Source organism: Musca vetustissima, unplaced genomic scaffold (genome assembly GCF_032173495.1).
Source record: "Musca vetustissima isolate MV318-11 ecotype Yass unplaced genomic scaffold, APGP_CSIRO_Mvet_v1 utg1439, whole genome shotgun sequence".
Lineage (NCBI taxonomy): Eukaryota > Metazoa > Arthropoda > Insecta > Diptera > Muscidae > Musca > Musca vetustissima.
Window position 1 is genome coordinate 7,245 of NW_026882330.1, and position 24,798 is coordinate 32,042.

Below are 24,798 nucleotides of genomic sequence, written 5' to 3' on the forward strand. Positions count from 1 at the left end.
GGTCAGTGTTTTAATCAAAACTACTAACACAGACACACACTCACAATTTTTAGAGATACTGCCTTTGTGCGATGCCTCTAATCAGAATCCATTACAATCCAAAAGACAAACAGAAACCTATCAATGGTCGTAACTTTCCCATTGTCTTGTATGGGTGAGTGTGTGCGTGTCTCTCCGATAGACTTCACTGAATTTGTTTTCTGATGGTGCAGGGGGTGGCTCCCAATAATATTCTGCAGATTTTTTCACTACCAAAAAATCCTATTGTTCCAATGTTACGCCTTGCTCTTTGCCATGTCCCAGGCAGGTGATAAACCTCAAACAGATACAACCATTAAACGTGGCAAAATGTTGTCGTTGCCGCTGTTGATTGTAAATAAAGTGGCTTGTGTTCGTCGGTGGCATTGGAACAAAAATCTGAATTCACCGAAAAGCCAATGCTGTTGGTTGGAACCGATGTGAGAATTGTGTGCAAAACCCAGAGGTGGATTTCAACATATGGTAATAATATGTGTTGTATAAATAAAAATAAAATGGGATGGTAGAAATCATGGTGAAAAGGCAAATAAAAAATGTTTTGGGTTTTTGTAAAACTGTGCCAAGTGTAACATTTAAAGGAATTATTTTAAAAAATCGCAAAAATTAGTTAAACTGTTTTAAATAACCTTTTAAAATGAATATTTTATTATTTTACTATGCAAAAAAAATAAATGTATAAAATTCGATTCTTATGATAAAAGAAAATATATCTAAAATATGTTGGCCCAATGAGTTTTCGGTAAAGCTTGATGAAACTTACATTCTCCCTATATCTATACTAATAAAAGAGTAAATTGATTGACTGACTGATTTAACGATTCATCAACTCCCAGACGAATCGCCTGCTGCTAGGACCTTGACATTTTAGTTGAGGGTCGCTCTTGATCCAAATTAAGAATTAAGGCTGAAAAGTAGGATCGAAATAAGAAGGTGGTTTTCAAAGCGTGTACTCATGTATACGAAAAGTACTAAACTGTGCTAAAGTATGGTACAATTTGAATTTAAAGAAACGGATGGAGCTGAAATTTTAAATAAGGATTAGGATTGAGACATTTGCGTGGATTTGCGTGGTCGTACTACAAATGGTACAATTTGTACTTGGTTAGACCGGTAGAGCTGGAATCTTGAAATTTAACGTTTAGATCACTCTTTGGGTATAGGTTTGGCCTTTGTTGAATTGGGATATGTATGCATTTTTGGAAAGGTCTACTAATGTGTACTAATGGCCCTACTTTTGAAACAATAGAGCTGGGCAGTGGGCAATAAGATTTCCATTACATTTGTAAATTTGTACGTATGTGTACTAAATGGTATTAAATTTGATATAATTTGGATTTAGATGAACCGATACAGCTAAAATCCTGAGATTTGGAATTAAGATTGTCGTGTTTTGGAAATCCTATATAGATTGTTAAAGTTTTAAATTTATATTGATGTGTTCTAATTGGCACTATATTTAGATTTGGGTGAACCTAATATCATATTTGGAATGTTTATCGAAATAAGTATTACAAGATAACAATGGTAATAAATGATATGTTATTATATATTATCTGTTATTTGTAGTCTTTTGTAAGAAACCTTTGGGCATATTTTGAATCTAAATAAAATGAATATATTTTAATTGACCACCTTGAAAAGTTTTTATATACCACAACTTAATCTAATATCGAAATCTTTTCGCATGGGATTCACACTTTCTGAACAGCTGAAAACCTCCAAAAATGTTCAAAATCCTTATTGAAAAGCAAGATAAAGCTGAGAGAATATACATCGGATAAATAAATAAATGCTCCAAAATATATACTTTTCAATATCATCGAATTAAAAATTCTCTTTTGCCGTTCTACCTACTATCACTTTACAATGCCTGTTAATGTACATAAATAATGAAAATGCTTTCAAAAACAAATCTATTATAATTTCAATAATGAAAAGGCGAATACAAAACAATGATGGCATATCGATTAGCCGAGTAGGCTTTCATTTGTAATCCTTGTTGATAACACCAACAACAACAACAACGTACAAATAAATCAATACTGCTGTTGATTTACAAATGAAAATGAGCAAACAAGGATAATGGATTTGTATTCTAACAAGATAATCTATCGTGCATTACATGTGTCAATGAAACGATTTTTGTGAAAAAAGAAAGTAATACTATAAAAACGTATATCAAAACATTTAAAAAAGTATACCATTTTGCTCTGTTATATGTTAATGATTCAAAAATAAATATTACGAATTTTTGACCTGTTTCTGTACAGCAATAATCTACTAATTATTCGATATCATAATGGAAATTTTGTTATAATAGTAAAAATAAGGAACATACATTTTATTTAAACAAAACACTGAAACTGGTAATACCACCGTAAGAATAGAACCGTAATCTCAGAAAATTTATATTAATGATTTCAATTTTTGGTCTTTTCTAAGAGAGAATACTAAAACTAAATTGTATTCAAAAATAGTTATTTATTAATAAAATATTTATGTTTTAAAATTAAATTTATATTTTAAAGATCAGATCTCTAGTGTTATATATTGATAAGACTTCAATAAAATTACTCATATATACAAATAACACAAATGAATTTCCCACTAAAAATCAATATGGAAATCTATATGTAAATTCATATTCTGTCAAAAAAAAAAAATCACTCACATACAAACATACATACACATCTTTATGAAATCAAAATTTGTTGTTTTTCTTTTTTGTCTGATTGTTGTTGTTATTCGTTTTATCTACTTCCAGGAATCAAGCAATTTTCTACCATCATACGAGGCAATTTCCTTTGCCGTTAAAAGTATTGCGACAAAACTTAATTGGACACAAGTTGACATCTATGTTGGTGGTAAGTAAATGGAGGCAGAAGCGTGAAACACACACAAAACGGCAAACTGATAAACACCCACTTAAACAGAAAAACAGAAAAAAACCAAATAAAATAAAACCGAAACACCAAACATAACAGCATGGTAAACACAGAGATTTCTTACTCGCCGTAGGAACCATTACCACGTTCTCTGTTTTCCGCTGCTGCTGTTCCTGCTCCTGCCTTAAGGAAATTTCTACAAAATCTATTTACATCTAAGCAATTTTTACATCACGGTGTTGTTGTTGTTTTTTTTGTCGGCGTGTTTGTAGTTTTGTGCGGTGTTGGTGAAAATGAATGACTAACTTTATTTGGGACAATTCCTTCTACACTTCGTTGCCATCTTGTTTCCATCTTAATTGTATTATGTCGGATATTTATTTCGGGTAGTAGTGTTGGTGGAATGATAAGACAACAAACACTGGCTGACTGCCTGACGAGATTGGTTGGTTGACTAGCTGGCTGCCTGGCTGGTTGCTTGGCAGGTTGGAATAGCGACTCCAAAGAAAATTTACATTTAAATTTAAATTGAGTCAATGCTGGAGAGTGAAAGTGGATATTTGGCGAAAATTGTCTGGCTAAAGGTGTTAAACGTTTTGCTTTCTCTCTTGTGGAAGATTTATATGGGGTTATCATAAAAGGCACTTAAGCTAAACGTTCTCTATCGTCTTGAAGCATCTTTGGCAATGGCTTGCTTTGTTGGCGAGACAATTTGTTTGTTTTTATAATTTCATAAATAGAATGTAAAACAAAATTTAGTCTGCAGTACCGGCCAAAAAAGTCGTTAAAATTCAAAACGAGGAAGGCAGAGGAGTTATATTAAAAATATAATGCGTTATTTGGGAACTAAAATACTATATTAGTATTACTTTGTCACTGAGGTACACAGGATTTTATTTCGGATCGGCCCGCTGTTGCAATATGACATTTCTAAAATTGTTTGAAAAACATAATTTGGGATGGTAATTGGCCCCTGCATTCGTCCCTTGTTCGTGATATACGAAAACATTAATTATGAACGATTTTAAAAAATTGAATATAACTTTAAAGTAAACTCCTGGTCTCTAACAATCACTATCTATGTGCTGGTGTAGCGTAAACACATCTCCAACAACCTGTTTATTGCCTGAGCCATAATGTAGTTTTTTCCTTTGACTAAAGCTATTACCTCAATTTTAATTTCCTTCCTTAGCTGGGTAGGAGGATGGTGATTTCAATGTGTCATAAAGATGTGAAAGCTTTCTAAACAAATACACTAAGGCCGCCTAAGCAACCAACAAAATAACATATTCAAAGAATCATCCTTGATGTGGGGGACGGCAGAGGATGTGATATTTTGTAATGACCTTTAATGATATTCAGGTTCTTCTTTGAAGATGCCCAGCTAAAGACTGATGTTGTGAAAACTTTGAGACAAAATCCGGACAAAAACACAATGAATGACTCATTGTGGTGGCGATGGCACAACAACATTTTTCCAAGTTATTAGAGCGGAAAATTGAAAAAATCCTACACTTGACTAAACATTCTACACCTACCACCCCAACGTTCCCCTCATCGACTCATCTTACTAACAACTTTCTTGTCGATAAACAAAGAGATAAATTTCTGAAATAACCTTTTAAAGCTATTTTAACATTTTTATGTTATCCCTTAACTCAGCAAATAAGCGTACGGCATAAACCTGAAAGGTGGCCTATCCCAATCACATTGTTGTTTCAAAGTCACTGAATTATGTGACACTTATTGTATTAGGTTGGTGCTTCTTTTAGAGTAATATCTTTGATCTAAACGAGATTTCGGATGGATACAAAAACAAAACAGACACACACACATTTCATATTACCTTTAAAACTCAAATTAACATAAGAATGTTGTTTTAAAATTTGAGACATATAAATTTGACAAACATCCATCGGAGTGCATGTGTGTTGAAAGTGTTTTTCAAAAGGGTTCTCATAGAAATGTGTGGCGTGCGACTTGGCAATAGCAAATATACACTTTATTTTCAACATATTTTGGAAAAAGGAGTGAAAATGATTTAAATCGGGTGAAACGCACATCCATCATGAACGCATATAAGTCCATTTGTTTACTTAGCCCTCCATAATAAAGTCACGGCCCATTTTCGATATATAGAAAGTTTTTACATAAATCCCCATAACTTTTTTTGAAGATCAAAATATCGGTGCAGAAAACTCAATGTAAATCTAAAGCCACATATTATAAAGGCCACATTACCATAAAGGTAATTAGATATTCCGGATTCTTCAAGAGTAACTGGACCGATTAAATAATACCCTTCACCACTATGGGTGGTGAAGGAACATTGGCATGCAATTGAAGTAACTTGAATATGTGATGTTTATGCCTTTCAGAAACCTATGTTAAATTTCATTTCATTAGGGCAAGTTTAGAGTCATTTGCGTACAATGGCACAAATTTATTTAAATCGATTCAGAGCAGATTTGATACAAGCTATTCGGTTGGCCGCACTATCCAAAATTTAATCGCAATCAGACATACGTTTGAAATATATATGAAAGCTGTACATGCATCTGCAGCAATTTCAACAAAACGCAATAACGTCATTCTAGTCTCAATTCGATACGTTGTGCAAAATTTCGTGTCACAAAAGTCAAACGAAAATATATATGGGAGCTATATCTAAATCTGATTTTTTTTAACGATTAACTGATTTTCACAAAACTTAGCAAACATCAATGTGGTCTTAATAATAAAGTCACGGCCCATTTTCGATATATAGAAAGTTTTTACATAAATCCCCATAACTTTTTTTGAAGATCAAAATATCGGTGCAGAAAACTCAATGTAAATCTAAAGCCACATATTATAAAGGCCACATTACCATAAAGGTAATTAGATATTCCGGATTCTTCAAGAGTAACTGGACCGATTAAATAATACCCTTCACCACTATGGGTGGTGAAGGAACATTGGCATGCAATTGAAGTAACTTGAATATGTGATGTTTATGCCTTTCAGAAACCTATGTTAAATTTCATTTCATTAGGGCAAGTTTAGAGTCATTTGCGTACAATGGCACAAATTTATTTAAATCGATTCAGAGCAGATTTGATACAAGCTATTCGGTAGGCCGCACTATCCAAAATTTAATCGCAATCAGACATTCGTTTGAAATATATATGAAAGCTGTACATGCATCTGCAGCAATTTCAACAAAACGCAATAACGTCATTCTAGTCTCAATTCGATACGTTGTGCAAAATTTCGTGTCACAAAAGTCAAACGAAAATATATATGGGAGCTATATCTAAATCTGATTTTTTTCAACGATTAACTGATTTTCACAAAACTTAGCAAACATCAATGTGGTCTTAATTCAGTACGCTGTACCAAATTTCGCGCAAATCGAAATATATATGGGGACCTTGGTGCACCATTTACATTAAATCAGACGAAAATATATGTTGGAGCTATATCTAAATCTAAACTGATTTTTACGAAACATAGCACACATCATTGTGGCCTTAATTTAGTACGCTGTACCAAATTTCGTGTGGTGAATGGTATAAAAATTCGTCTCAATAAAATGTTTAATACAAGTTCATGTTTCTACATATCAGAAGTTCATATTTTACGTTATATGTTCATAAGTTGAAGTTCATAGCCCAGTTTTCTATCCAAATTGTCATTCCAATTTCTTCAAAATTTTAAGACTTGTGTTCCCTAAAAGGGACTTGTAATATATTTTATTATCATAATTTTATTGAAGCTATTTTTGAAAAATATAATTTTCAAATAGTAATACAACCTGCACAGGACTGGGATCTACCCGAGTTATGTAGATGTGGCCAAATGTTTTGATTTATGTTATTCCCCAATGCTATCGTCCTATATATCACAATCTTTGCAGTTGTCACGCACTCACACACTTACATTACACAAATACATATGTATATACAATTTAATCGTTTGTTGTCATGATTTTCATACACACATGTCAAACATATTTGGCGTTAACAACATAAATTATTTGTTAATCTGTCATTGGAGTCTGACGACATCCGTACATTAACACAGCGTGAAATTTGTATTAATATTTAATTTATTAACATCAACACACATCCTTCCGTTTCCGTTCACCATAGAACGATATTGGCCAAGGGAGGTCTGATTACACATTATTACTGACATCAAATTGGAAAAAAGATAATCGTGTTAAAAAACAATTAACCATTTTCATTACATTCTGTAATCATCTCGAAAAATGGTAATGTGACAGAAACCAACCACATTGGGTGGTGTACATTTGCAGTAATTAATTATTTTTTACATATATAGCAAAATAATTTAGTTGCTCAAAATTAACCGATAATTTATTATATTATAGCGAATGGGATTATTAAATCAAGCACAAGCATGAACGTCTTAATTACATGGGATTAGTGCGGAGTGATACAATTCTTCTTTGATTAATAATAGAATGAGGTCTGCAAATAATTTTTTGTGTACAATTTTATACAACTTTTATTACAGATGTAAATTAAGAATAAAACTTCACATCAAAGCCTGTACATGGGTGCAAATCAACGGAATAACATTGTTTACACTAAACTAAAAAATAACAAAGAAACAGCCCTTGGCTATTTAAATCCACTATTAGTATAACACATTTGTGACCCTCTATAGCTAAAAGGCAAAAACAATATATCAGTAGCCGTACAAGAGTCTTAAATAGGAAAGAAACCTTTGGGACTATAAATTGGCATGAGCGTCATAATGATAGTGTCAACACAGCGCGTATAACAAAAAGTAGAGAAAACACTTCACTAAGAACCATTGTGCCTACAGGAAAAGAAAAACACACACACACATAGTGTATATCATCCATAGAAATGTGCCAAATACAAACACACCCGCTCACATCGAACTACTCACGTAGATTCATTTAAGCATGACATGATGTCCTGACTGTATGGAAATTTATATAATAGGAGATCCACTTGGAATATCTGTCATCATCACATAATTTTCACACTCATCAAGGAATTCTTTTTTTCCACAATATACTTTGTATGTATAAATGTGTGTGTGTCTCTGTTTTTGTCGGTACACATGTACAGTGTATGTACGTACATTGAGATGAATATAAATTCTGTATAATTTTTGTATATACAATTTAAATGAAATGTTATTATTTTTCTTTTGCTTTTTCTATATTCGCCAACATATGTAAGTACATACTATATATGTCTACATACAAACAATTACTCCTACTTATATTTGAAAAAAAAAACCATATAACAGGAATATCGAAAACATCCGTGTGTCGCCAATTTTATCGATGCGACTGGTAAACATGCTAACGCCAATGCCAATATCCTCTAAGTGTATGTAAATATATGAGATAGTTCCAAATATATTTACTTTTCAATAATATTCAAAAAAAAAACCCTCAGAGGAAGTACATGAAGGGGTGCTACGATATATCTGGATATATCGGTTCCACAATTTTCCCAGGTCTAACATTTTTGGTATTTTTAAGATTTAAGCCGTATTTTCCAACCGAAGGAGGTATAATTTCGCATTCAAATTTATTGGATGTTGAAAGAAATCTATAAAAATATGGTCCAATATACGATATTTTCAATATATAATTCCCTGCGTTAACAAGACCCCCATATAAATGCCCCATCCGCATTTCGAAATATTAAAGGACCTAGACATAAAAGCCTCCCGGTAATATATGTAAAATGGAAATATGCCGAGAACATATTTACAAACAACAAGAGTATTTATTTAGTAGACAGTAGAATACATCATCCAAAATTTTCTGCATTTATATTTTGTGCAATTCAAATAAATTTCATGGAATAGCCCATACAAATACTTTTGAAAACAAAACAGAGCCGGCGTTACTTAGAAATTCAAATAGAGAACGGCATTTTCTTTGGGAGTGCGGGAATACGCTCCTCCAATAAAATAACTACCAGCCACCAATCTGTAAAACTGTGAGTTCTAATATAAATATGAATGGTGGAATTGTATGAATGAAATAATGTAATCGTAAAGTAAATCACAGGAAACTTAACATAAAGAAAAAACGAAAAATAAAAGAAAATTCGATTACCATGTGGTAGTGGGCGTAATTTGGCATTTTGTTGACAAAACTTTAAAATTTCTGCCATTAAATATTGTTAAGGTAAAAAATAAAAATATTGAAGTATACTAAAAATTGAAAAGAAAAACAAAACAAAATGTTCCCATTATTAATTGCCTCCTCCAATGGCATTGATGCGCTTTATTTAACTTCGTTATTGGATATGGTCTTATTTAATTTCAATTCTTTATGAAAACAAGGCATCGAGTATACAAATGCAACATCTGCATGACCGGACATTTCGAATTCTGGCCTCTGAATTTTGAGTCTTTTAATTGAGTAATGAAGTTTTAACGGTCAAATAAGAGTACTGAATCGTCTGCCAAAAAAGAAAAGGAACACATTGCTTTATGATTATTGCTTTAAATTTTTTTTGTAGGTTGTTTTTTCGTGCATCTGTTGAGTCATCTTTACCATTGTTTTGTGCCACAATTCATTTTACTTCGTTTTATTGTCTCCCAAATAAAAATATTATCGTTGCGGTTTTTTTATTGGTGGTGGATATGGTGTTGGTGCCGGCACTGCAATTGTGTTTTTAAATATCATCCATCTCGGTTGAATGTCATTGAACTTTTGGACCAGACAAGTTTTATAACCCCATTGTATTACATCAGTAAGCAGCTGCAATTTTTGTTTGAGGATACTGATAAGGACTTTTATGACTTCTTGTCCTTATTAAATGGATTATGTTTTTATGGAATTATAAAAAAAGTCTTACAAAACTAAATTACAACATCTTAGCTGGGTGCTGTTGATTAATGTACTTTGTTCGTTTTTCAAGCCTCAATAGAATATGAAGAATATTCAAATGTTTCTACAAAATACGATATTTTCAAATATCTAAAATGTGCCGGAACAATTTAAACTTGGACCAATAATGCCAACTTTAACGGGCTTCTACATTTCTTTCAATACCTCTTTGGAGAACGAACCGTAAGAAGTCTATTTTACATTTTCGAGCTTATTATACGTTTTGTTTAATCGGTTGTATTGGGTACAACATACAATTATGTTCGCTTTTGTATATTATCTATAGGCAATTCTAACGTTCAAAAAATTTATATATACGATTTTGAAAACATATTTTTTTCCAATCGAATTTTCCCACCTGATTCTTTAAGGATCTAACTGGATTTTAAAGCAATTTAATTGAAATTTGTAATTTCTACTCTGAAAGCTTTTTATAAAATAAATCAATACAAACCCATGTTAGTTTTCATGGTCCTTGACAAATTTGGTTTGCAGAACTTTAATTCCGCCTTTCCAGTTTATAATATGCAGATTATCTCTCGCATACAATGTCCAATGGGGAAACTCGTTTGAAACTCTGTCCATAATAGGTATTTTGAAGAGTTTCTGTGATTTTAATTTGTAATTTGCTTTTAAAAATACAATTCCCTACTTAATAACAAAAAAAAATGTTGTTTTACTTTTTAAACTCCATATGGGAAGATGCAATTTAACACAAGTAGAAACTGAATCCTAGTGATAATTCCTCTTCCCCCCACAAAATTAATTCATTAAAACACATTGCACCTTGACATTTGATAATTCTCTAGCTGTTGCCTTTGATAGCTGCTGCATCAACTGGAAATCAAGCAACTAACAACAACAACTTGCTTTATAATTCCTTCCTTGCTAAGAACTTCAACTAAAGTGAAACCAGTGAGGTCCTGTGAATTCCTTTCAGCGTTGGCTTTTGTTTTTCTTTACACAAATGTCACACTAAATATATTTACTAACAATGTTCCCGATGACAGAAGAAAAACGTAGCTCTTAATGCAACATTTTACAGAAGCCATAGTACTTTGGGGGTAGCGGTGGTGGTGAGGAGGATGGTAAGAGGGAGATTTCAGCGGTATTCAATGCCTTCACTTCCAGGACAACTGATTACTTTACAAATCTGATTAGTGTTGGTTTTGTATAGCCACGGTTCCAGTGGTAATTAACTTTGATGCTTGGTATATTGTTTTTTTCGTCTTCTTTTTGCACTTTCCTTCGAGTTTTCTTTACAAACCAAACTGGGAAAAACGGATACATTTGTAAAGCAGCCACACTAGTGGAAGAGAAAAGAACACAAATTATCACACAGATGTGCACACACACAGAACCAGAAACCAAGACAACATAAGCATGGTTGTGGTATCCTTGTGCTACCCTAATTTGTAGAAAATGTCTGTTTTCTGTGGCTGTATTGATAAGCTGTGAAGTGGATTTTCACCGAAATGGCAGACACGCACACACACACTCATGCACTCTTACTACTACTTAACTTTTCTTTCAGTAATAATTGTTGTTTGTATGTATGTGTGTGCGTCTGCTATACATAGAAAAGCAAGAACAACATCCTGACAAACTAAAGCAGAAAACTTCTTTTATTCCATTTAATTTCTACATTTGCTTTGCTGTCTGTTTTGGTTCTTCTCTATTTCTTCGTATTTTCATATTTCTTGAAAGACAAATTAAAACTGAAATGTTTGTTTTATTTCTTCAAAATACTTCAAGGCGGTCAACAACAACGAGAAAAAGATAAACATTCCCACATTCTTGAGCAAATAGAAATTGTTCGATGAAACTTCCAGCAGCATTTCTTGATATTATCATGGGTACAACAGTTTCCCTCAGCGTAGAGGAACAAATATTAAAAAAAAAGTTGATAACAAAATTGACGGAAGTTTTTTTCCAAGAAGAAAATATAAAGGATGTATTAGTCTATATATAAATAAGATCGTTTCTTACAAGAGAACGAGTATGTCTTCAGTGCTGTTGAGAATTTAATGTTATAATTACAGAAAAATGGATACACTGGAGTTAGATATAATTTGTGTTGCACCACTTAATAGAAACTTTGTCGAAATATAGCTGAATTTAATTATAACTAAAATTTACAAGAATTTGAAATAATCTTCTATTACAAATACTGCATCACAGACTGCGTGCATAAAATGCACTCAGTATTGAGTCAATGTGAAGGATTTCGAAATTGGTACTACACATTTTGGAAAGTATTAAAACTGCTAAAATGTAATAAACTCCTTAAGACAAGACAATACTATTTAATTTCTAAAGAAACAACCCCATTTTTTACAACAAACTTCAGTTGGCAATTTTCGTAGAGTGAAACGGGGAATTAAAAGTTAAAAGAAAACTAAAAAATAGCAATACCAATTAAAGTAATTTACAAAAATAACCGGTGTATTCATTCGAGTGTTTCAAAAGTGTTCTAATGGGCCCAGTTATTTGGGCGATATGGATTTCTTCGGTACCAAATATCCCAGAAATAATACCTATGTCGGTATAAAATTGTCAAAATTCCGACCAATGAGTGTGTAACATTTCACAGATCAAGCATTTATAAATATACTGTATGGGAATATTTCGAGGTGGAGCAAATAGAATAAAACCAAATTAATATACACACCATGGTGGTTAGAATGTATTATAAAGACTATGTAGTAATACAGACTAGTAAATAAACATTAATTTCAATATTTATTGACTTAATTTTCATATTTTGGATTTTTCAAATTTCAATATCCCCACACATGCAATCTTAACCCACACTAATTATATTTATTCTAATATTAAGTTCTTCCTCCATACCCCTTTCAATTCTCCTAAAATATGTTACTTACATACGCAACTAGCGCACCATAAATGTAAATGTGTGGGTATGTATGTTGAACTAATTGCACACTAATTGAGTTTGTTAAGAAATTTGTTCAGCCACACACCCACACACTGACAGAAATATGAGCACGCCCCTAAAGTGCACGACCTACAAAAGGGGGAGAACATGAAACTCAAGCATGAGATATTCTTTTTGGGTTGGCATATCTGCAAAGAACTTTTACTCACAACAACATCTGGGCCGAATAGCACTGCCAGAGCAGCTTAACCAGTTTTACTGTGACATCAGCATGGCAGTGCTACACACACAGTCATGAATGAATGACAGCCACTTGTTTTTCATTATTTTGAGATGCCTTCAGGTTTAATGGCAAAATTACCTTTCAACTCATCTTCAAGGATATGCACCAAGGAGATATCCAAACTTGCAGGCAGTGCTACAAACAAATATATTACAGTGGGAATGCGTCCTTTATGATTTCCAAGCAACTGCAATTCGTCCTCCGCGCACACAGACACACGGAACACATATTAATCAAACAATTTATCTTTGGGGCTCTACCCTCCTTCCGCAGTATGTGACTGTGTGTGTGTGTGCACATAACATGTATTTACACTTAATATTCCCACACGAAACATGCATCGTTTATGGTGCTAGCTAACAGACAAATATTTCTAAAAAGTTTCATCATCAGCTCTGATATGCTCGTTTCCGTTCTATTTTTTTTTATTTTGAGCAGCAAAGGATTTGTAAACATTTTAACGAATTGTTTTCTCTTTAATGCATTTATTGCCTTTCACAAATGCGTGTGAATGTGTGCCTGAGTTGATGGGCGGCTCGTTCAAATGCCAGATTTGTTGAATATTTTTCTGGGAATTTAAGAATTACAAACACATTAATGTTAATACCATTTTCTCGAGCTTAGGGATAAATTAAATAAATTCAATAAATACGTTTTCTATATATAGAGATAAATTTCCAAAAAATAAGAAATGTCATAAAAGTAAAATGAATATTGAGCTCTAAATGAATGTATATATAAATTAAATAAAAAATAATTTAAATCGAATGAATACCCTAAATAATATCCCATTAGGGGGAAATCAAGTGCGAACCTCTTTATAATATATATGCGGCAAACAGTAAATTCCCGTACCAATAAAAGTTAAAAAGGATTTCAAATTAAGTAGAGATCAGATAGAATATCCACATAAAAAACGTCAAACTTGGCCTAGATGTAGACTTAACGTGGATCCATAAGTTCACCTTCCAATACCAAGCAATTTTTGTTAAAAAGTTTTATTAGGATAATTTAAAAAATAGTCACAATAAATAAGGCGATCAGATTTTGAAAATTAAAATAGAGGACAAAAAGAAAATAAGTAAATTTTTAATAAAAATAATAATATGTGTAAAAGCTTACATTTATAGTTACTTATAAATATATAAAATTGGTTAAAAAGTCGTTAAGTACGACCGGCCCGAAGCGAATAATCCTGGGATCTTTATATAAGGAACATAGCAAAGAAGTAGACCTATGTCGACTACATAGGATATTTTGCAACCCCTATACCACAAGGAATAGTAAATTACACCACATTTGATGGCAAATTTTCGTAATATTAAAAAAATAAAAGGAAACCAAAATATCAAATTACAGCCTATTCGGTTGAAAAATGTGTCTAAAATACTGAAAATATTGAAAATGCGGGCAGTTATATTGTTTTGCTACTAAGATTCGGACTCTTTTTTAAATATTTCATTGAAATTTCATAAAATGTATTTATTAACTTTTTTTAATTTACAAAAATAAATGTAAAATAGAGGTTTTAAATATACACATGGCAATGATGACAAATTATAGAAATAGATGAAAGATAGAGGACATAAATTTTATAGATGATTGTCCTCCAAAAAAAGGGACGTATGGTCACCTAACAATAAACAATTTAACTGGGTATTTCTGAAATGTTTTGAATAACATTTGAAACATGTAAATATAATGATATTGGGTTACTTTTTTAATTTGACGTTTCAAATTCGCCGTGGTACTTCTCGAACTGAATTAAGAAAATGTGTATATATACATAATTTTTATACTTAATACCTAATATATTATATAAAACAACTTAGCAATATACACATTATTTATAAAGTATTGTATTCCAAAGAATAATCCAAAATGCAATTAATTTTCTTGTCATTAAAATAAAAGGATTATTAACACATCCATGATTCTTATTTCCTTTTTTCAATGACCACTTTACTGGTTGTAGTAGGATTCAAACTAATTACAAATATAATTATGTACATATATATTACAACAACAATCAAACACAACAAACTAACACATTCACATTCTTTAGAAATCCCATAAAATTCAGTCTCTCTCTTTCTTCATCTTCCTCTCTCTCCCTCCCGTTCTAACTTTCTGTAATGTGAACAGAGAGACCTTATTGCAGTGCAAACAAAAAATAATAATTTACAATACCTCGGTGACACATTTATGATGGTAATGACTCCGCAAGCCATAACATTATTTTATTATGATTTGTATGCGTCCGCCATTGGGAGATTCGAATGTCGATGTTCAGAGCAGGATGTTTGGCGTGAATGTTCGTTTACCACTTTATGGTCACAACAGCAGTGCCGGCTTCAGTAAATGCAATAGAAGTATGAACCCCTTTACCGCTTTTTTAATGCCCTTCAGTACAAAAAAAAAAACAAATTACAAGCATTTAGTTTTTTTGCATCATAATAAGCAATTTTGTTTTAATTTCTTTCTGCACCACATTTATGTTTTAAAATGTGTATTTTAAACATATTTGGGATATCGCCTTTATACACACAATATAGTTTATTAATATTGTCAAAAGTTTAGCTGATTAGCATAAAAACGAATTAAAAATAAAGGAAGGTTATAAATATTATAAATGATTTAAATGCAAACATCATACGCCATAAGGTCCCAAATATAAAATTTCGAGTTTAAGTAGTTTCAAATACCAAGAGGTTATGTCACTTTAAAAAATGCCTGTAATTGCAGTCTACTAACAAAATTATAGGCTAATGGCATATTTCCAACGAAATGAACTCTTTAGCGACTGTTTGAGGTTCTGTTAGGTATTTTAAAGATTTTCAATCAATTTTATAGGAATTGCCTTCAAGTATAAACTCTGCTAGATTTGACATTTATTTTTCCAATGTTAATCTTATGCCAACAACACTTTTCATGCCCCAAACAATATTTGGACTTATACACAAACAGAGACACACTAACACCCTCACAATGTTTACAATGATAAGAAAATCAAACATTTATTTTTTTCCTTTTCCTGCTTTTATAGATGAAAATTGGGCACTACCAATGGCCATTGCCGCCAACATGCATATCCCATATAAAATTGAAATCGGAGAAGATGATATACGTGACCTGCATGTCGAAGATCACTTTGGCAAAGGTAAGTGCGCAGTTCAAATATTCGGTGATTTACACGCAAGCACGACGGGCAGACAGACACAGTCAAAGACAGAGACACTTTTCTATATGTAAATTTCATTTTCAACCAAGCAAATCTTCTCATTATGTTTATTGTGTGCGTGCGAGTACGTATGTGTGTGCGTTTGCTTGTCTGTTTGTTGTAACTCCCATTGTTAATGAATCTCTTTGTCTTCGTGTTGTAGCAATTATCATTACGGCGCCAATGAACGATGACAGCACACTAAGACTGTTAAGCCAATTGGAGTCCTTATCTCACACCAAGGTGCTGCTCATTGACATTGTGGCGACATCATTTAATGCCGAGAATCGTTTCTACAAATATCTGACACGTATTAATCCGGAATCGGCTCTAATGTCCAATCTGCTACTGTTAACGGTGCTGAGTGACAACTATCGGCATTTCCTTAATGTGGCATTCGATGACAATGGCATTAACTTGGTGCAGAATTTTCGCCAAAATCGCAAACGTAAGGAGCTACAGAACAACCAGCCGGCAGCCCAGTCCGAGGAGGCAAATAGCGATTGGCCTATTCATTTGGACAAATCGGTAACAAAGGTTTTGCAATTAAGGGAGAACGATTTCAATGACACGACAAGTGAAATGGAAGGCAAACCCCCATCATCATCAGCAGATGACCATAAAACATCTGCAAATGTCAGTCATCAACATCAGCGTCACATTGAGGACAACAAATTACAGCTGTTATACGAATGGCTATCACCTTGTCCGTACATAAATAAATCCCATCAGGATTTAAATGAAATTTGCCAAAACTATCAACAATGCCTTGACACAGTGGGCGCGAACAATGAAAGCCTCCGCAATGTCATTGCGGAATTATGCCATAAACATTTCAGGGAATTTGATGAACAGCGTTTAATAGAGAAACTTCGTAGTTTTATAGATTTTTTCAACTTTTACGATTTTCTAATTGCCAACATCGTGCCAACGCCAGCAATCCCATCAAAAGAGGAGGCAAGTGACACGGCAAAAAGTTTTTCTAAACCCTTAATTAACGAATCGGAACATGTGCCAAAATACGACTTCATTGTACTCGATGTGGTGCGAAAGGGGGCGGCCTTAACAAGTCCTATATCCGTTGTGTCAAAAGCCACAGGCAGCAACGGAAGTCAAAAAAGTTTTAATGCCACCAACACACCCAAAACCGACACCAACACCACCATCGCAACCTCCGCCACCATGAACACCAGCAACAATGACAGGAAGCATTTGAAAAGTTTATCATCGGCTGGCATCGGCGGTGTCAATGCAACAATGCCTACAGAAAGATCTGCAGCCGCCTTTAAATGGCGACCCCTACTGATACTGGAACAACACGAAATCCACTTGAAGACATACATCACCCACTCAATACGGCCCGGCTACGATGATTGGCTTCTGGTTAGCACAGGTCAACTTTGGCAATGTGGTTCGTTTTGTTGGACGATTATTGCCATTTCAGCCTCTCTATTGATGGCAATAATCGTGGCTAGTGTGGCTGCTGGTATTGCCATGAGGTAAGTACACGAACAACAATAACACCAATGTAAGGTATAAAAATCAAGCACGGAATTATAGATCAAACAGAAAAAAACTTTGATAATTTTAAGGGAAAAAATAGAAGAAAGTTTTCTTCTCAGGTGCACTCGATGTCAAAATGAGTTCGAAAAGGTAAAACTGTGCCGAGTTATTATTTAAAGACATATTTGGTAAATGGTCTTTAAGGATTAAAAGAAATATATTGTTAAAATGGACGGAATGCCAAAAATAATAAACAAATAATATCTTATAAAAAATATGAGAGATTGTATTCGACTTTAATTGCTAGACAATGTCTAAATACATAATTTTGTCGCATTGTTTGGGGTCTGTTTATGGAAGAATAGTAAGGTGAGAACAGACAGAAGTCTGACCCACACACATTTGGCGCAGATTAATTTTTATCCAGCAGAATGGCATGTAATTTTGCATTCAGTGTTAATGAAAATTGAAAAAAACTCCTTCCTGAGGATTTTTCAATATAGGTTTTGTAAGTTTTACCATAAAAGTTCCTCCAAACATAACATATCTTCATTGAATTGAATTTCCAAAGAGAGTGCCTGTATTTTGTCATTCCAGGCAACGAAAACCAATACGATTTCAATAACCAATACGAGACCAGGTTAGACGCTTTTGTTCCCATTGAAATAGCTTGGAAAAGGTAAATGATATAAAAAGCACTACGTAGAATATCATGATACAGAATGATTATGATTTTAATGTATCGATCTGTATGACCCCTATATAAAAATTGATAAAGGTTTCAATTTTTATTATTAGAATTTTGAAATACGCTCTAATGTAAATTCCAAATGAAATATATTTTTATAATATTCGAAATAAAATCGTTAAAAATTCAAGAAATATTAATTAAATACAGTGCTATTCATTGGCATTTATTTGAACAAAACACTACATAATGGACATAGCCTTCCGTTCAATATCCGAAGACATTATGGTTGTAACAAATGTCTTCATAAATACTTTATTACCACATACATTTTTCATATACATACGTACATCTGCACGGACATGCATACTTCCGAGGCTTTCATTGTTAAGTCATAGCTGTCTGTTAGCCTTTGTATGAAAAAAGAAAATTCTGACACTATAACTATTCCAGTAGCTATGATGAACAAACACTGCTCCTGCAAACCAAACCAAACACAACATTACGTGTGAGTGTGCCATCGTATGTGTGTGTATGTGTGGGAACACACTGTTCATTGTATATGAGCATAATTGTTCCTGTTGTTTGTGTTTTGTGTTTCCACTTAAAGAGGCTCTTTTGTCTTAACTTAATTTTTTATGGGCCTTTTGTTATTCTGTCACATCACAACTAAGCCACACATACACGCGCTCACCAACAGACACACACACAAACAGGCAGACACAGATGAGTAGATATTTTTACAGTTATAATACCATAGATGATAGTTATGATCTCTTGTGCTATAGTCATATTTTATGTGAGTTGGTATGTGTGTGTATGCATGTTGTAGTTGAGGATAACATTTCATGAGTTGAAACAAAGTTTTAATAACCGTTATAATACATAAACCATTCACAGAGTTTTAAAGAATATAATCTCAGTACATAATTATTCTTGGCAAGAATAATAAAAAAGGAAATCTTAAAACAGCGGCTAATGGCAAAATCAAGGAGAACGAAAAAAGACCATGTAATAAAATAATTATACTCTACACCTTGACATGGGTCGAATATTTTTTTATGATTTTTCCTGGACTAAATACAAATCTCATGTTGAAATTTATGTATAAAAAAGGTAGAATTAGGTGAATAAAATAGAAGACAGATATTTATATATTTATTGATTTTACATTTAAGTTTTATTTTTAACCACATTCACAACGCTTTCAACACAACAAAGAACATATTTTTATTTTGTAACCTTGGCAATTTTTTAACGAATAGGCACCTGTTGAGATGCAATGCCTTCAAGCATTCGCATATTGACACGCGTTGCGTTTATTTATATACTCGTATAGCTTACCCCCAGAGAGATTGTTAAACCACGTTCTTGTAGATGTATGTATAAATGTGTGCTTTTTGCAGTGCATTTAAGATAACAAAAATTAGTGAAGAAATTAACTATTTAAAATTATAAAATTAGGGGCTTGCAAAGTAGAAGAAGAATATGTCGAACTAAACATTTTTCAATTTTTGATTTATTTAACTTCTACAGCTTTTTCACTTTTTCGATGTCCTTCTAAGAGATTTTTTTCATATTTTCCAGGAACTATTTGCTTCGCAAACGATTATCCAAAGGTCCCAATAAAATTGTCTTGTCTTCAAATGATTTCGTTTTCCCAGTGGACTCAAGAAGAGTAAGTATTCTCATAAAAAATTATATTTTTTATATTTCCCCTAATATTTGAGATCTTTAATAACTCGAAATCGATCCTTTGCCTCTAAAATACAAATTATATTATTATTTAATTGATTGTATATGCTTGACCCTCTTTCAGGTTGATGAAGGTATTGAGGCCATGCTCTGCTGTTGGCTTCAGCAGCTACAGGAATTTGGTGGTCCTGAAGTCGATAAGCCTGACTTGTTAAAAGGTTCCATTGGTTCATTGAAAAATCTAGGCTTTCTTATACCCGGAGCATCAGGGCCAACACAAATCAATGGTTTAAATGGCAAAACTAGTTCGGGCTCAGCCAGTTTGGCCCGCCACAATCCAGCCTTATTGGATATGAGAGCACGCTACAATGGTGATTTAGTACAACTCAAAGAAATTCCACTCAACGGTTCAACCGAATTAAAATCCAAGGCCATGGACCTATTGGTTATGGCCCATGGTCTGCGCCATGAAAATATAAATCCCCTTATTGGTTGGTTATCCGATCCTAATCGCACGGCCATGGTGTTCGATTATTGTTCACGGGGCTCTCTGCAAGATGTCCTCATTATGGACGAAATCAAATTGGATTGGTCTTTTCGTTTGAGTTTGCTTACCGATTTGGTGCGTGGCATGCGTTATTTGCACACCTCACCGTTACGTGTTCACGGCACATTAACATCACGCAATTGTGTGGTCGATGCACGTTGGGTACTCAAAATAACCGATTATGGTTTGCCTCAATTCTATGAGGCTCAGGGCTTGCAACAGACACCAAGGACGGCCAAAGAGATGCTGTGGTGTGCACCCGAACTATTGAGGGCCGTAAAACCACATTCACACCACAATCATCATCATTCACGTATGGTGTACACGCAAGCAGGTGATGTCTATTCATTTGGTATTATCATGCAAGAGGTTGTGGTGAGGGGTGAACCCTATTGTATGCTGTCATTGTCGGCGGAGGAGATAATAGCGAAAATTAAAAAGCCGCCACCGCTAATACGGCCATCGGTATCGAAGGGTGCTGCACCACCAGAAGCAATAAATATAATGCGTCAGTGTTGGGCTGAACAGCCGGAAATGCGTCCAGATTTTAATTCGTGAGTATTGATTAATTAGCAATTTAGAAAATCATAATATAAATTTTCAAAAGTATTTAAAACATTTTAGAAACATATGTTTAGAATAATAATTTTAAATAGTTCAAAATATAAAATTAAATTTGTTATAATTATTTTATTTACATGTTGTCATTACGCCCTAATCCATTAGCATATAAATGCAAATATTAAAAAATAAACGTTGTTTTTATGATAATTTCATATTGATTTCCCTATTTATTGCTTCTTCTTCATTTCCGTTTTCAAATATGCACTCACACTACTACACACACACACTCTGTTCCCGCACTTATTGCGGACTGTGTTGGACAAATGTTAACACAACTGATTGATTGACGATGTCAATGTCGTCGCTATAAATATAAAAAAAAAACTATCCTGATGATGACGATAATAATGGTCCTGGTATTGCCATAAACGATGACTGCATGTGATAACCTCCGCAAATCAAAACGGAACAGAGTTTATGAACGTTTCAAGTTATTAAATCATGGAAGGAAAGTAAATTTCGTCGATACAATGTTTCAAATGCTCGAAAAATATTCCAACAATTTGGAAGAGCTGATACGTGAGCGTACCGATCAATTGGATATGGAACGTAAAAAGACTGAGCAACTCCTAAATCGAATGTTGCCAAGGTGGGTGATTTGTAAAGTGAACTCAAAACAACGAATTTTGAATATATTTTTGCATATTAAATTTCAGTTCTGTGGCTGAAAAATTAAAAATGGGCTTGGCCGTTGAACCAGAAGAATTTTCCGATGTGACAATTTATTTCAGTGATATCGTTGGTTTTACAACGATAGCTGCCCACTGTACCCCGGTGCAAGTAGTCGATCTGCTAAATGATCTTTATACGATTTTTGATGCCACCATAAATGCGTATAATGTTTACAAGGTAAAACGTGGATTAAAACCATAGAAACTATAAACAATTTATTTTCATACGCTTCAACCTTAATCGATCGATAAAAGCGTATTAGAATGAAACTTTGAACGTTGAAATGAAATGAACTGTTTCTAGGTTTTCCAAATTAACAACTCTCTTTCATTTTAAAAGGTCGAAACAATCGGCGATGCTTATATGGTTGTGAGTGGCCTTCCTGTGCGGATACCAGATCATGCCGAGCAAATTGCTACCATGGCCCTAGATCTATTACATCAAAGTGGTCGCTTCAATGTTAAACATTTACCAGGAGTACCTTTGCAGCTGAGAATTGGATTGCATACAGGGCCCTGTTGTGCTGGTGTAGTTGGTCTAACCATGCCACGATATTGTCTGTTCGGTGATACAGTTAATACAGCTTCACGTATGGAATCGACAGGTAAGGGAATGAAAATTGTGTTTCATATGCCGTTTTGACTAAATACCGATTGTAGGTTCCTCCTGGCGCATACACATGTCACAAGAAACCCGCAATCGTTTGGAAGCCCGTGGCGGTTACATGATAGAACCCCGGGGACTAATTGAAATCAAAGGCAAAGGAATGATGAATACATTTTGGTTGTTAGGCAAAAAGGGGTTTGATAAACCCCTGCCAAATCCCCCACCGATCGGGTAAGTTTATGGAATTATCCACCAACTAATTATACAACTAACATTACTAGTCTTTTACTAAATGCGGCGGATTAATTTTTAACTATAACTATAGAGAATCACATGGGTAGGTATTTTTACAAAAATAAAATCCTAATTATTCAAAATAATGACACTTTCTCTCCCCTTCCCTTTTCTGTACCTTTAATTGCAGTTTGGATGAATCATTGATACGCAACTCCATTACCCTGAAAGCTCAGGCAAATAAATCACGCAATAGTACAAATCCCTCGTCCAGCCAATCATCATCCCTTGCGGGAGAATCCGTCGAAGTGAAAGTAGAAATAACACCACCCACAAATGTGGAAGTTTCATCGCCCAACCTACCCAATTCATATTCGCTGGATTCAAATTCGACCACAACCATAAGTCCCAACATGACATTGTGTCCGGAATTCCCCATTAAGACGCCCACAACATCACCACAACCAAGAAAAATAACCGATTTGGCAACAGATAATCTCCTGAATCCGAACAATTTTAATCGTTTGCCATCCTCGACGGCTGGATCTTCGTCCAGGTTATATAAGAAATTGGAAGAAATGATGGATCTTAGTTCACCTTACAATCACTATAAATGCCTCAGTCCAAGTGAAAGTAACCTCACCCAATTTTATGATGGCAAATATCTGTACAGTGGTGGTGTTGGTCCAGCCGCCAACACACAAAGCAATAGCGGCAATTTACCAATCCAAACAAGTCGATTTGAGAAACCCGGCTCATCGCGTTTGTTGCGACGTCAATTTAGCCTGGATCGTGATGATACACACTCGAAATCGGAACATCACCACCATCAACAACATCATCAGTCTTCCTTACAATCCAATCACGCCATGTCGTTGTCGAACAAGTCTTCAATGCTCGAGATTCCTATACTACATGATACCTCAAGAAGTCCCAAGGGGACTATAAATCGAATCCATAAACAAAACTCAAATTCCATAGCGCAGGATTTGGAGAAAATCGAGGAGATACCATTATCGCCGGCTTCGTCGCAGCAGCACAGTAGTTTAGATAGCAACATGAATCGTAGTCCACCGTCCACAGTGGATGCCCAATCGCCACCTCCGCCGCCGTCGACAGCACCACTACAAACAGGGATGACCGGAAAGTCGCCGAGAAGAATTGCCGGGGGATATCTCTCGTCCACATCGCCACCCACTTTATTATCAGCACCAACATCACCGGCCCCTTCGAGATCATTGAATGGTGGTCTGCCCCTGCGCGACAGTGTTATCATGGAAAGCCCCACCACAGATGCCTCATCAACGGCAACAACCACGGCTTCAGTTAACTCCAACACCACAGTTCCCATGGAAGATCATAGCAATATAAAGAAACCTGAAATTACTCTCAATGTGGAGGCTCTACTGAGTAGGTAGGATACGGTTTAAATTCTTCATCTATTGGAGAATCGTATAAAACATGTCCATCTGCAATGATAAGGTTTTGAAAAATTAAAATTATGGCTGTTAAAAGATTCTGCCACAACTACAGTAGTTTGAACAGAAAAAAAAACATTATACTGGACAGGTTCGAAATAAAGTAAATTTTAAACATTCCTACACACATACAATGACTTCATGGATGGCAAGAGGTATCTCTTGAAAATTTTGGAATAAGTATGCTGTGGCGATTTGATATAAAACTCCCCAATCAATCTTGGCATCAGGGACTTTGAGAGTCAAATTTGGATTTAAATTATATTTCAATTGCCATAAAATTGTATTTTATTGTTATTATAAGACTTGCCAAAATAATTAAATTAATTATATATGCATACGAGTACATAAATAATTACCATTACGACTTAAATTGAAATCAGAAAAGCTTTATTATAAAACAAAAGAGAATGAGTATGAAGTAAATCGAATGACTATGATGCTGGTGTACCTCATGTTGTAGTACAATGTTGTGTTTCTCGTTTAAAAAAGAATTATCATATTTATGCTATTTGTTAGAATTCGTATTA

General features: G+C 34.0%; 1 protein-coding gene across 1 annotated transcript; it reads left to right on the forward strand.

Annotated features, from left to right (window-relative positions):
- Window positions 1-294: 294 nt before the first annotated feature.
- LOC133328680 (uncharacterized) lies at window positions 295-24,219 on the forward strand. The gene is made up of 13 exons (XM_061537223.1): window positions 295-372; window positions 2,804-2,903; window positions 16,048-16,161; window positions 16,385-17,720; window positions 20,000-20,090; window positions 20,232-21,208; window positions 21,691-21,867; window positions 21,935-22,127; window positions 22,290-22,554; window positions 22,610-22,787; window positions 22,882-22,893; window positions 22,981-23,891; window positions 23,970-24,219. Exons 1-13 carry the CDS (start codon window positions 295-297, stop codon window positions 24,206-24,208), a joined length of 4,671 nt encoding a protein of 1,556 aa, XP_061393207.1. The 3' UTR covers window positions 24,209-24,219.
- The last annotated feature ends 579 nt before the right edge of the window (window positions 24,220-24,798 follow it).

What these genes read in the sequence shown, in the direction of transcription:
- LOC133328680 (XM_061537223.1), top strand. Translation starts at nt 295, where the DNA reads ATGTCCCAGGCAGGTGATAAACCTCAAACAGATACAACCATTAAACGT. An exon ending in GCTGCTGGTATTGCCATGAG is followed by an intron (nt 17,721 to 19,999) that starts GTAAGTACACGA and finishes CATATTTTCCAG; the next exon opens with GAACTATTTGCTTCGCAAAC. An exon ending in ATGCGTATAATGTTTACAAG is followed by an intron (nt 22,128 to 22,289) that starts GTAAAACGTGGA and finishes TCATTTTAAAAG; the next exon opens with GTCGAAACAATCGGCGATGC.